This window comes from Monodelphis domestica, chromosome 4, assembly GCF_027887165.1.
Source record: "Monodelphis domestica isolate mMonDom1 chromosome 4, mMonDom1.pri, whole genome shotgun sequence".
NCBI classification, from domain to species: domain Eukaryota; kingdom Metazoa; phylum Chordata; class Mammalia; order Didelphimorphia; family Didelphidae; genus Monodelphis; species Monodelphis domestica.
In genome coordinates, this window is record NC_077230.1 from 25,949,141 (window position 1) to 25,963,783 (window position 14,643).

The window sequence follows — 14,643 nt, forward strand, 5'->3', positions numbered from 1 at the left end:
TTGGTCAAATAAAATATATAAATAAATAAATCGACAAAGAGCAAAGCTAAGAAATCTAGTGGATTGACTCAACCAGCAGGGAATAGGCTATCTGAAAAGAGCCTGGTGGCAGTAGCTATCCAGTTCCCAAACTGACTGTCCCAGGCGGGAAGCAGTTGTCAAATAACACAGCAACCTGTCAAACCTAGAAGCAGCTTCCCAAAGGCCAAATGACCTGCAAAGCCCCATCCAACGTCAGTCCTACAGCTGAGTGACCTTTACCCAGTCCATTCAGCAGGTTTGGCCACCAGCTGAGTAAGCTAATTGATCTAGACCAGACTGATCAGTTCAGTAAAGACACTGCACCCTGGCTAGAAATGTATAGCAAAAAACTGGAAGGGTGGAACAGAAGCTGAGGGCTACAGGTACAGACCCAGGAATCACCTACAAAGGGGAAGGGAAATATAAAGGAGTTTGTCAAAGAAGATCAAAGGGGAAAAAAGATGGCCAATGACATCTAGAGAAGAGGTTTCTTTCTAGTGGAGCATCTCAGAGATCTGTGCTTAGTCCTGTACTTTTTAAATGTGTTTTTTATTGCTGATGTGGATGAAAGCCTAAAAACTATTTGTGTTACATTTTCAGGTGACATAAAGCAAGATCTAATGACAGAGTCAATATTTTAAAAGATTTCAAATAGAACAAGAGATTAAATATAAAAAGGTGATAATTGATTGGGACAAATGGAAAGACATACATTTGGGCTCAGAAATGTCATTTCCCAAATATAAAACAGAAGTTTATATGAAAAAGTTCTAGGGAATTGTAAACTCAATAAAAGTCACCAAAGAACATAAGAATGTCGAGAAGATCATTAACAGTTAAATACCCACCAAAAGATCATGAATTAATTCTTGATAAATTGAGAAGATATTAAGATCAAATAGTCACTAAATTTGAAATTTTGAAGAAGCTTTAGTGTCCAATTAGACTAACTGATATATGAAAGGAATCCTCACTTATACCTAACAAAAGAAAATCTAGCTGTACTTAAGGACCTCTATCATTTCTCAAGGAAGCCCATTCCATTGCTGTATGTAAAATTTATGAAAAATATAAACTGAAGACAAGTTTCTCTAAGCAATATATTTATGAAGAGGGCAATGCCACCTGATAATAAAGGATTCATGACTTGCCTCCATTTAGGTCAAAGATCCTGAGCTGAAGATAAAAATTTATATAAGCACATTTTTATTGGTTATGGGATTGGCATCATCATGGCATTAGGAAATTCATTTTAAAGAAATTAGGTATTACATATAAGTGGAATAGAAACCACCTCTAAGGAATGCTTTTGTGAATTCTGTGGGTCCCAGTTACATCTTGAGGTTTCCCAGGTATGTAGATCCAGGTATGTAGGTATAGATTATAGAAATAGGGACCGAGATATGTAGATGAACTGGAGCTTGGGAGATTAGATCCGACCATCTTTTTGATTGCTAGAGATACGAGTTCAGTCCAGTTTCTCAAGGATAACATACAAATTTTGCCAAAAATGTTGTTCTAATGCTTTATCGGAGTACTGAGAACAGAATTTTTCTTTAACATATATTGTGGGAAAGCCTGAGCCTCTAACTTCAGAGGGAGAGGACAGTGAACTTTTACACATGTGAGCTTCTTTACTTAGAGACAGAAAAAAAGGCGGTAGATTTTTTGCATAGAATATAGAATATGGTTACAGAATAAAATAAAATGTAAAAAACAGAATCAAATGTATGAAAATAATCTTATGACAAGTTTACAGCATTTCCTCTCCAAATATGAAAGCAGATTTTCGTTGTGATTTTGATCTTGAACAAAATTAGCATTCTTTTAGGACGATAGGATAAGGCAATCAAGCATACAGAATCCATTTTAGGCAATAATGATTTGTGAAAGACATTTGTTATATTTTCTGTTACGGATGTCATGGATGACTCAGATTTTAAACCTACACCACATCTTTTGTTGATGTGAATGAAAGGTTAGCCCAAGGAATTTACCAGTGATTCCTTGAACAATGTGGACACTTTTACCTTCTAGCTCCTAATTCCCTCCCTATTGGAATTAAGAAATATTCCTACCGGGAATAGAATTACTATCCTGTTAAAATTATTATTTGGAATTGATAAACTTCTAAATTATTAGTTGCTCTTATTCACTTTGGTGAAAATTGGCTATAAGGATGCTTTCTAAGAATGACTGGTTAGATAGGTGGCACAACACAGGTCAAGGGGAATTACAGAGAAGAGTGAGAGAGATCAGGTGAAAGGGTACTGTGGAGGAGTTGAGGGAGTATAGCTGGAAGGTGGGGACTACAAGGTGAGAGAGAGTCATTGTTTCTTGGAAGAAGAAAATAGCAATGTACATACATAAAAGAATTATCTTCTACACAGTTTTGTTAAAGGCTTGTCCTGTAAAAAATCTTACTATTGAAGGAAAATAAATTAGCATTTATATAGCAATTACCATGTGCCAGGTGCTATGCTAAGAAATTGTATACATTTCTTATTTGAGCCTTACACCAACTATGAGACAGGTACCATTTTTATCCCCATTTTATAGTTGAGAAAACAGAGACAAAGAGAGTTTAAATGATTTGCCTTTGGTCACACTGCTAGTAAATTTCTGAGACTAGATTTGAACTCAGGTCTTCCTGACTTGTCTATGGTAAAGTTTTGAGTCATCAGAATACGATGACGTGGAATTCTGTTAATTGTGATGCAGAGAATGCTTGGGACACATCCATCATCGGGGTTTCCTAATTACCTGAAGTTCCAGATCATTGATTTATGCTGAATAATTTAAAAATTTTGAATAATCAAAAAAAGATTAAATTGATTTTTTAAAACTTTTGCTTTTACCCCTTTTTTTGTGTCATTGTCTCCATTATGGTAGTCTAGTGAAGGCTATGGTTCCTTTCTCACTTTAATGCTTTTAAATGCCCAAAATAAAACACATAAGATTACAAAGGAAGCTAATTTATTTATATACAAGTTCATCAGTCCCAAGTTAGGAAACCTTGGATTAAATAATTAAATAATAATTCCTCCAGAGGCCAGAGATGATAAACACATATTATACAAAGATTTGCCCACGGTCAGACAGGTAGTAAGTGCCAGAGCCAAGAGTCCTTGTGTCCTTTAGACTCCAAGTCCACCTTTCTATCTACTCTACCCCACTGCCTACCTCTCAAAGTTACTTCTTCCAGCAGGTTAAATAAGAAAATATCACAATTCCTTAAAAATCTTTCCTAGTTAACAGTGAACACCATTAAAGTCAATAACTCCATAGACTCCTTCGCTCTTAAGGTAAGAAGGTACATTAAAGGTCATCTGGGGCAACAGCCTTCAATCTACTCAAATTATCTTCTAGCAACGAGATCTAGAAAACAACAGGAAGGTGGGGAGAAATGTTACATGAGCAAATCAATCAAAGAAAATTACCTTATTCTCTTATCTTCTACTTTCTTCAAGTATTCATCTCTCTTTAAGACTCCCAGGATCATTTCCTTCTCGTGCTCCAATAGAAACGATAGATTGATAATCTCTGTGTTCTTAGACATGGTATTTCTGCAGTGACCCCTGCGGCAAGCAGCTGGATAGGCACAAGATGACTGACTTCTGTAACGGAAGGATTTTCTAAAACATCACATTGATAGGAGCGTCTACTGAGCCAATTAACAATGAATTGTATTCTTCATGAAGTCTATACAGAAGTGAATGCATGTTTTCTCAGGATAGCAAGGGAAGAAAAAGGATATCCATTAGGATCACCTCCTGAGAAACTCATTTTTCCCTTTCATTGATGAACCACAAAGTCTTTGTCACACTTCTTAGGCTGCAGCTGTGTTCTCCCACTGAAGTCCAAATGTAAATCTTTCAGCCCAGGCACAGTTCAAGAATTGGAGATGCAGTGTCCAAATCCTAAAAGAACTGAAAGGGGCGTAGGGAAGAGAAAGAATATGACCGTTATTTAAGGCACCAGAGTAAAACATCTCATTTTTGTTTAAAAATGTGCATCAATATTCATTAAGGAAACTGGTCGATTTTCATTCTCCATGGTTTAAGTTACAAAACCACATTTGTGTCATAAAATACCTACTTTTTGAAAGAGCAGTGTGTCTGGATCAGGAACAAAATCTTTGATCTGTTAACCAAAAAGGTCTTGAGTTCTAGGGAGAGGTTGAGAATAGAGATATAGTTTTGGAAGTCACCTGAATAGAGGCAGTAATTGAAATCAAGTAGTTTATAATCTAATAAGAATATAACACTCACACAGGTAGCAACAATACATAGGATTGTTTTCTTGGTCTTAACTCCAAAAAAATATTACATTTACAGATAAATATTATTTTTATGTAAGTATTCTTAGAGTGAAGGGATAAAATATTTATATTGTGAATCTATACAAATATCTGTTTGATCAGAGATATTTTCTTTAAATTTTTTTATTTTTATATATTATTATTATTATGTTATAATTATTTTTATTTTACTTTAAATAATTTAAATAATTATATATTATTAAATCTTTTCAAAATTTTCTTTAAATTCTTTAAAATGAGAAAGGATTATGATTTTAAGAGGATAAAGTAATTAATGCATGGAGGACCACAGAATACAAATTGAATATACTCCCAGAATGTGTGGACAAGATCAAGAAAACATTGATGGTGCAGCGAGGTGTCAGTGCCAAGTCTGGAGTTAGGAGGACATGGGTTCAAATCTAGCTTCAAAAAATTCCTAGCTGTGTGACCCTGGGCAAGTCACCTAACTCCAAATGACTAGCCCTTGTCCTTCTGTCTTAGATTTTTACTAAGACAGAAAGTAAGTGTTTTTTTTTTAAAGAAACATTTGACCTCTTAAATTGCTGCTAACAATCAACATAGAATAGGTAATATCAGAGATGTAAAGAGAAAAAGAAAGGAGAGAAAGAAGCTATACAGATAGGCAGGATCCACATTTAGTAGCAAAAGAATGCCAGCTACAGAGCAGTGATGGAATATGCCCCAGTTCCTTTTTTCAAAACTATGGACAACTCAAGAATCTGATAGTTCAAGTTTTACACTACTAAGTGAAATTTTACTCTGCTTTATGTACCAAGCAGTGGGGAAAGTACTTTATCTTTCTCTTATCAGTGTGTTCATTGATTTCCAGGTAAAAATAGTTGCTATGGAAATTAAGGGAGTAACTTTATGGGAAAACATTGGTGGTCTGAGAAGTCTCTCCTTTAATTCTTCTTAAAATTTCCTCTCCCTTAAATGCCCAGCTAGGTGGATCAGTGGATAGAGTACTGAGCCTAAAGTCAGAAAAACTTATTTCCTGAGTTCAAATCTGGTCTCAGACATTTATTAGCTATATGCCCCTGGGCAAGTCAATTATTCCCATTGGCCTCAGTTTCCTAATCTCAAAAATGAGGTGGAGAAGGAAATGGCAAACCACTCTAATATCTTTGCCAAGAAAACCCCAAATGGAGTCACTTGGAGATAGACATGCTGAACAATAACAACTTTGGGGATGTTCATTCAAGCTGTTTGGTCTGCATCACAGCATCCACAACAATTCGTAGCTACATCACTGGCCAATCAATGGATCTGAGTTGTCAAAGTGACTGGCCAATAGCTTTGTAGAATAAACTCTCAGTCTTTTCAGCAAAGCAGAAGGTGCCCTTTTATAAAGGACAGGAACAATAAATAAAGATATTCCATAGATCTGGCTATACCATAGACCACTTTGCAAGGTCATGAGCTGTTGTTTACAATTTGCTCTGCTAGGGTCTGTGACATTATCCTCTTTGTGGGAGGTTACTGCCCTGAATACTGCTGTTGTTGCTGCTCCTGCTACTACTACTACTTAATACTACTTACTACTTACTACTACTACTACTACTACTACTACTACTACTACTACTACTACTATTACTACTACTACTACTATTACTACTACTACTACTATGACTACTACTATGACTACTACTGCTACTACTACTACTACTACTACTACTACTGCCACTACTATGACTACTACTGCTACTACTACTACTGCTACTACTACTGCTACTACTATTGCTACTACTACTGCTACTACTACTGCTACTACTACTGCTACTACTACTACTATTGCTACTACTATTAGTACTACTACTACTATTAGTACTACTACTGCTACTGCTACTACTACTACTATTGCTACTACTACTACTACTATTAGTACTACTACTACTACTAGTACTACTACTACAATTCTACTACTACTACTACTGCTACTACTACTACTACTATTAGTACTACTATGACTACTACTACTGCTACTACTGCTACTACTACTACTACTACTACTACTACTATTACTACTACTATTACTACTACTACTACTACTACTACTACTACTACTACTACTACTGCTACTACTAGTGCTACTGCTTATAAAAGAATAACTACCTGTTATTGTCCAACTGGGAGTCTAGCAAACAGGGAAGCAGAGATAATTGAAATTTTATCACTTACTAAAAAAATAATTAAAATAGCATCTGTTCATTTTATTTAACCTGTTTGACAAATATTTATTTTTGTTTTTTCTTATTATTCTATCATGTCTGAATCATTGTGACCCCATTTGGGTTTTTTTTCTTGGCAGAGATACTGGAATGGCTTGTAAATTCCTTCTCCAACTTATTTTATAAATGAAGAAACTGAGATATATAGTTTAAGTGGCTTGTCTAGGGTCACACAGTTAGGAAGTGTCTGAGGCCAAATGTGAACTCAATTAGGTGAATTCTGGTCCTGCTCTTTATCCATTGCTCTGTCTATTATTAGACATCTGCTATATGCAAAGCACTATGCTAGACTGTGGGGGATAGAAATAAAGATTTAAAAAATATAGTCACTGCTTTTAAAAGAATTTACTGACTAATGGAAAGATAAATTATAACACAAATAGGAATATTCTAAGTGTATAAGAAAAGTAAATATTTACTCTATAAACCACCAAGCAGTTAAATATAAAACATGGTCACTGGCATCAAAAATCTTATAATTTTATTGGGAAGACAAATATCACTGAGAATTACAAAGTCCAATTTACTCCCTGTGTTGAAAATTCTAATTTTGTTTATCACTCAAACCCTATTATTTTGAGTAAAAAATCTGAAAGTCTGGGTTTAAAAAAAAAGTCTCTCTTCTTGGGACCAATTTTGACACTTGCTGGTCCTAAATAAAAGGTATTAGTTAGCTCTATGACTCCTATCAACAAAAACCACATATAAATATATGAAATCAGTCAAAAATGATAACTTCCTTTCTTGCATTTTATATATGTTCCAAGACTTTGAATTAATAAAAGTAAGAATTCTCAATCTTTCAGCAATAACATTCTTTTCTTTGAGTAAAATATTTTCACATTTTATTATTCACTACATTTATTTCCAAATTTATCACTTGACCTCTTCAACCTATAGTAGCAAAGATTGAAAAAGAGTTCGGGGGGTAGCTGGGTAGCTCAGTGGATTGAGAGCCAGGCCTAGAGACGGGAGGTCCTAGGTTCAAATCTGGCCTCAGATACACCCTAGCTGTGTGACCCTGGGCAAGTCACTTGACCCCCATTGCCTAGCCCTTACCACTCTTCTGCCTTGGAGCCAATACACAGTATTGACTCTAAAACAGAAGGTAAGGGTTTAAAAAAAAAAAACCAAGAGCAGTTCAGGAAAAAAAAGTAATCTGGCATTATATGCAATATTCCACACTGCTCATGCCCTCCGTCAGCAATGAAGGGAGAGAGATGCTGCATTTTCTCAGTTCTTCTGTAAGGCTAAGCATGGTAATTATGATTATAGTATTCAGTCCTTTTTCATTTTTTCCATTTATATTATTGTAATCATCATGCACATTGGTCTTCTCATTTCTCTTAACTCTGCTTCATTTTTCATATTCATCAATTTTTTACAATTTAGTACTTAATATTCCATTGCCTTCACATGCCTCAATTTGTTTAGCTATTCCCCAATTGATAGGTACCTAGTTTCTAGTTTTTGCTGTCTCAGAAAGGGCTTCTATTAACATTTTGGTGAATATATGAACTTTTTTCTTTTACTTCATTGAGGCATATGTATAGTAATGAGATTTCTAGGTCAAAATGAATAGATATATTAGTCACTTGCTTGTTAAAAGTCAAAATTCCTTCCCAGAAGGATTGAAGCAGTTCATAGCTGGAGAAATAGTAATATTAATTAGTATACCTGGCTACTTTCCTATCCCTCTCCAAACACTGCTAGGGTTTTGTTTAAAAATTTTGCATCAGTGATAATGGTACATCTACTTTTATTAATGTATTTCTTTCTGTTTAAACTATAAAGTTTATATGTGTTTAACCAATACCTAGTAGAGCATTTTTCTCACATTTTAATTGGTTTAGGGAAAGATGTTAATTCTACATTTTTATATGGACCAATTGCTAACTGATTATAATTCTCAAAAAACAAATTTATTGTTTCTAGAAATTTTTCTTTGATTTATTCAGTATTCTAGATGCATTATTAAATCTATTTATTTTCCTATTGTGTTCTTTGTCATAATTATTACTTTTATCTAGCTACTTTCTATAACTATGATAACTCTCTAAGACTAAGTTGCAAAGGAAGTTCTAATCTGCACTGGTACTGGGAACTTGGTACTGGAAATCACAGGCCCTGTCTCAACCCCATGACACCATGGTCTATAAAATTGTATCTACTCTTTCTGTTATTTTATGTTTATTTAAGATTTCTCTATGCCAGAATAAATAACTTCCTTTTGTACTGATTCCATGTAGAACTAAAATGTGCCTATTCTAAATGTTTCTGTTCTGAAGACAGAACAAATCTTTTGGCTCTAACTGCCTTATACTTTAAAAAAATATTTTCTTTTTTATCTTTTTGTTAGATTCATTCATATTTGATAGAGAAACATTAATATCTCATCTAGTTATTGCATTACTATTCGGATTCTTTTTTCCAATTTAGTTGTTTTCCCTTATGAAGTCAATTACTATGCCCTTTTGTGCATTCACATTAAAAATGGATATTATTTCATTGTCCATGGCAACTTTAAGCATAATGGACTTTCTCTGTTTATCTCCCTTGATATTCATTTTTATTTTTGCTTTGTCTAATGGCAAGATTGGAATTCTACTTTTGTTGAACTATCCACCACACAGTAAATTTTGTCCCAGCTTCTCATTTTTAAATTCCATAAATGTCTTTATATTTTAGTTGTGTTTTTCTATATGGGAAATTATTTTATTTTTATTAGTTTTGTTTTCAAAACATTCTGCCAGTCTCATATTTTATTGTATCATTTAATTCCATTCATATTTCCCATTTGATTTGTCAAGTATGTATTTTTCCATTTGTTTATTTGGTTTTTATTCCCTTCATCTTTCAGGTGAGCTTTGTTGCTGCAGTTAATTATGTTTATGTTGCTTATATTTAATTGATTCCCTTAGGCTCTTTAGGTATTTTCGTTTACCTGACAGTTACTTGACTTTACCTATTAGTTCTCTTTCTTTTCATGTATCTAACTCTTCTTTTAATACTTCTCTTTGCTTACCCAGTTGAGTATGCACTTTAAAATCTTCCCTTCCCCCTTCTCCATTTAAGTAATGTTTCTGTTCATTTTCCAAGAATCACTCTTTTAGTTTGCTCTCCTATTTCTTTCTATCCAATCTAGTTTAAATTATATTCTGTAGTTCATGTATCATACACTTACTTGTTCTTTCCTTAATTTCCCTGAATGTAGACCTTCTAGAATACTAAGATTAAGTTTCCTTCTTTGTCCCTTTTTTATGTTATTGCATTTATGGATTTTACTTGCTATTACTGTTTCCCCTTTCTATTTCCCACTCTCAGAAATATTAATACATGAAGAAAGCAATGACAAATCGAAGCAGTTTCATGTGGCACAAATTATTTCTTTTACATGAGCCTGAGTCTTCATGAAACAACTTTGAAGAGAACTATCCTTGCATGTTGGCAATGACGGAATGCTGAGCAATAACTTTTAAACAACCATATTCACTAACATGTCCTTAACATGATCCATCAATACGCCAACAGATGTTTATTGAACACCTGCTTTGTGCTAGGCATTGAACTTTGCTCTGGGGAAACAGATACAATAAATAAAATAATCCCTACTTTCAGGACCTTTTTACTCCAAGTCAAGAAGTATATATACTGTAGCAGAGAGACAAAGAGTATACATATCAAATTATACAAAATATCAAGAGGATAAATACAAAATACTAGGTAGTACTGGAGGGCACTAACAGAAGCATCAGAAAAGGACTTGTGTAGACGGTGTTAGACGATGTCACGATTTTATAAGGTGGAACTAAAGAGAGAACACTCCACGCATGGAACCAGTAAGTGCAAAGACGTGCAGATAGGATATGAAATGTCTTATCTAAGAACACAAAGCCAGTCTGACTGGTTCGCAGGATTTGAGGGTGTAGAAGGGCCAACGAGGCTGTTAAAATAAATTGAGACAAGGTGTGAAAGGCTAATTAGAGAAGTTGATGTTTGATTTTAAAGAAGCCACTCAGGTTTATGAAATAGGGGAGTGACAGAGTTAGATCTGCACTTAAGGGAAATGTTTTGACAACAGTGTAGAGGAAGAATTGGATTTGGGAGACAACTAAGGCAAAACTGAGAAAGATCAATTAGAAGTCTGTAGACAAGGGGTCTTGGTGGAAAAAGTGCCAGGCCTAGCGACAGGACGTCCTGGGTTCAAATTTGACCTCAGATACTTCCTACCTGTGTGACTAGAAGCAAATCATTTGACACCCATTGCCTCGCCCTTACCACTCCTCTGCCTTGGAACCAATATACAGTATTGATTCTAAGATGAAAGTTAAGGGTTTTAAAAAAAGAATCAGCTATAAAAAAATAAAAGAATTGATTTTATTAGTTTTTTATAACAATACTTATTTACATTCCTTACATTTTTCTTATTTGAAGTGTTTGTAAGTTTTCAGAATCAAAAGAGAGTTGAGAGGGCATGGGATATTTGAGTTGGATGAAAAAACAGCAGTAGGATATGAGAGGAATTATCAGCTCTCTGATGCCACTGGCCTTGGTTTAAGGAGAAATGTTTAAAGAGGACTGATCGTTGCTAGCTATCCTCTTTCCAAACAACTGATGCAGACAATGATTTTGCCTGTGCCTCTTCTTGTCCCAAAGGGCTTCTCTAAAAGAGGACTCTGTTTCTCTACCTCCTAGATTCCTTCAAGATCCAACCTGATACCTCATTGGTTATCTGGATATATTATTTCCACCATTTGAACTATCACTGAGCAAGAGCATCAGTAACAGATACGGGCAAAAACTGTAGGAGATAACATTTTTAAATTAAAATTTTTGACAATATGTTACCAATATTAAAGTAAAAAAGAATATTTCCCAAGGGTTCTTTATTAGTTTTCTTAATTTTTCTAGGAAATGAATTCCAGTTAAGATGATAGTTCATAGAATCCTACTTTTCTCACATGTATTTCAGCAAAGATTTTAAAAGAGCACCAAATAATCAAGAAATATCAAAAGAAATTATTGTAAACACCTAGTTTAGTATAGAACTGAATAAAAAGATAGCAGTCTGTGGACAATGGGAGAACAGTACTACCAGAAAGGCCATTATGACAGGTCTACCAGCCTGGACTGGAGATGCACCAGAGTTAAGTGAAGCTGACAGTGTTCTTTCCCTAAGGGCATAAGGACCAGAGAGTTTGGATTAGGAAGTTTCAGGGACCTTGGAAACCTAATGTACTTTGACCTTTCTGATTAGAGATATGGGATCAGGAGTCAGCTGTTCAAGAAACAGAAAGACAAAAAACAAGAAAAACTCACAACACTGACCAGAAATGCTCCAGAAAGCCCAGAAAATGACATATTCTGAACCCAGATGACCAAGAAGACCCTGGAATCTTCCAGCATTCTGAGAAAAAATATACATGGAAAGCAGAATCCAGGAACAGAATCCTAGGAAATCAAGGTCAGGACCAAACAGATTTTGACTATCCAAATCAAGACTACAATATGGGGCAGCAGACAGACCCAAATCTGAAAGTGAAACAGGAAATTTGATTATGTAGAAAAAGGCACTAAATATTATGGAGAAATATAATGAATTCAGAGATCCCCAAGAAACAAAAAAGAAGAAAGTAACTGCACACTTACAAATAGCTCCAAAAGAAGAAAAAATAGCTTGGCCACAAATACAAAACTTCCAGGTCAAAGAATAATAGAGCAAGATACCAGAAAGAAAAAGCTCAAGTACAAAAGAACTACAATCATAATCACATAAGAATTGGCAATTAGAATAATGAATTAGAGGAAATCTTGGGACTTGATGTTCTAAAATGAGAAAGGTGAATCAATAATAAATTGCCATGCAAAACTTCATATTATCCTACGGGGGGGGGGGGGGGGGAGGGAATCGTTTACTTTCCAAGTACTCTTATAGTTCTTATAGCCAAACTATTTTTAATGTTATAGATTTTCAAATAATGTTGATGAAAAGGCAAACACACTAAGAAGAAACTTTCAAATGCAAATACAAGAGTCCAAAGAAACCCAAGAAGGTAATATATATTTGAGCAATTAGGAAGGGGGGGATATGATGAAATAGTAATATTCCAGTAGAGCAAGAGAGACAAATGCCCTTTGAAAAATTGTATTTTCAAGGATAGCATAGAGTTGAAAAAGACATGCACAGGGTCTTCAGTAGACTGGATCTGAGACCAACAACAACAACAAAATTTACACACACAAAAAAGCACCTTTGCCTGTAATAATGTGCATTTCCTATATAATTTCTCTATTTTAAAAGCTGTTTTGATTTCTGATTTTTTAAATATGCAAAACTATAATTAGTCACAACTGCCATATCAGCTTTTTAAAGATTTAATTGTGAACAATGGACTGCAGTGTGTGTGTGTGGGAGTGGCAATGAACAGCTGGAATTTGTTGCGGAGAAGAGTTAAACCTAGTTCCAAATTGTCAGTCTAAAATATCCAGTTTTATTTTGTTTTGATTTTTTAATCTTAGCTTAGGAGCTTTCAACTATAGTATAATAGATAATTTTCAACTTTTGAATTATTAATAACTTTAGGTCAATTTCCTGAAAGCAAAATTAAAATTGAATTCATGATTTCTTTCTTACCTTCTGTTTAAAATCATAAACCAGGTAGCTCAGATGAAGAAGAGGGTATATATGTGGGTCATGTTTTCTCCCCTCATTGCTTTTTCTTCAATATCTCATGAGAAAAGGCAGCAATGGAAAAATAGGCTTAATGAGAAGAGAAAGATGAGGTAGAGGAACAGGAATTATGACTAGTGAAATCAGAAAGTATGGCCAGAAAAGAAGGAAGTACTTTTCCTTTTTATCTTCCTTCTGTAGCTTAAATTTCCAAACACTGTCAGAGAGTAGAACCTGCTGATGCCATACACTTGAAAGAATTATGTACTAGAGGTTTTCAGTTTCATATGTAAATCTTTCTGTGATATTTTGTATTTTGAAATGTTCATATTAATGTATTCATAATTTTAAAATAGTATAAAACAGTAAAGCATAATTGATGAAGAATTTCTCTGTTTTAGTAATAATCACAAAATGCCACAATAGACCAAGAGGGCATTCATTAGCACATTGAGTAGACCTTCTGTTGAAAATTTAGATGGACAAGAGTCATACAGAATGAAAATGAGGAACATGTTAATTTTGGGAAAACATGGAAAGATTTCCATGAAATTATAAAGAGTGAAGCAGAACCAAGAGAACATTATATACAGCAATAGAAATATTGTTTAAAGAATGGCTTGTATATGACCCCTTTCAGAGAAAGTACTGATAGAAAGAAACAAGAAGGACATAGTTTTATATATACTTATATCTTTTTGTCAAATGATGCCTTTTTTAAAGAGAGGCAGAGAGGAAGGGAGGGAGTTACCTGGGTATTTAAATATAATAAATAAATAAATATTTTAAAAGAAAAACTATGTTGTTATGTGATGACAACTTTTATAAAAATTACCCTCAATTATAAGATCATAGGTTTACTGAAATCTTAAAGTAAATATATAAAAGCCCCCCTTTCCTTTGAATTTTTGAACTGTTTTTACATATATTAAAAAACAAAACAATAGAGTCAGGCCTAGAGATGGGAGGTCATAGGTTCAAATCTGGACTCAGACACTTCCCAGCTGTATGACCCTGGGCAAGTCACTTGACACCCATTGCCTAGCCCTTACCACTCTTCTGCCTTGGAGCCAATACACAGTATTGACTCCAAGATGGAAGGTAAGGGTTTTAAAAAAACCCCAATAGATTTCAATATCTCTTCCCTAACATACTGAATGAAAGATCAAACTTTAACTTTCCTCACATACACAGATACTATGTGTGGGATTTGGAAGGGAGGAGGGGTTAGGAATAGTGAAAAAGAGTGTGTTAACAAGAGTTATTGAAGTTTTTTTTTTCTTTTTAATGCACAGAAGTAAACAGAAGGAAGTTTAGAGAGATGGACAACTAGGATTGTTTTGGAAATAATGCACTGAATTTATCACATACTTTAAAAAAACAAAGCTCATACAAAGCAT

The 14,643-nt window shown here is 34.3% G+C and overlaps 1 protein-coding gene across 5 annotated transcripts in view; it reads right to left on the bottom strand.

Annotated features, from left to right (window-relative positions):
- Window positions 1-14,643, bottom strand: part of SYTL5 (synaptotagmin like 5) — a 301,635-nt gene that overhangs the window by 125,143 nt on the left and 161,849 nt on the right. For 4 of the 5 annotated variants that reach the window (XM_056826259.1, XM_056826257.1, XM_001379061.4 and 1 more), the window contains one exon: window positions 3,462-3,950. In XM_056826259.1, coding sequence (XP_056682237.1) covers window positions 3,462-3,580 — 119 coding nt within the window. In that variant the 5' untranslated portion in view covers window positions 3,581-3,950. Of the gene's footprint in view, window positions 1-3,461; window positions 3,951-4,119; window positions 4,263-14,643 lie in introns of those variants that run through there. The other variant, XM_056826258.1, reaches the window with a different exon arrangement.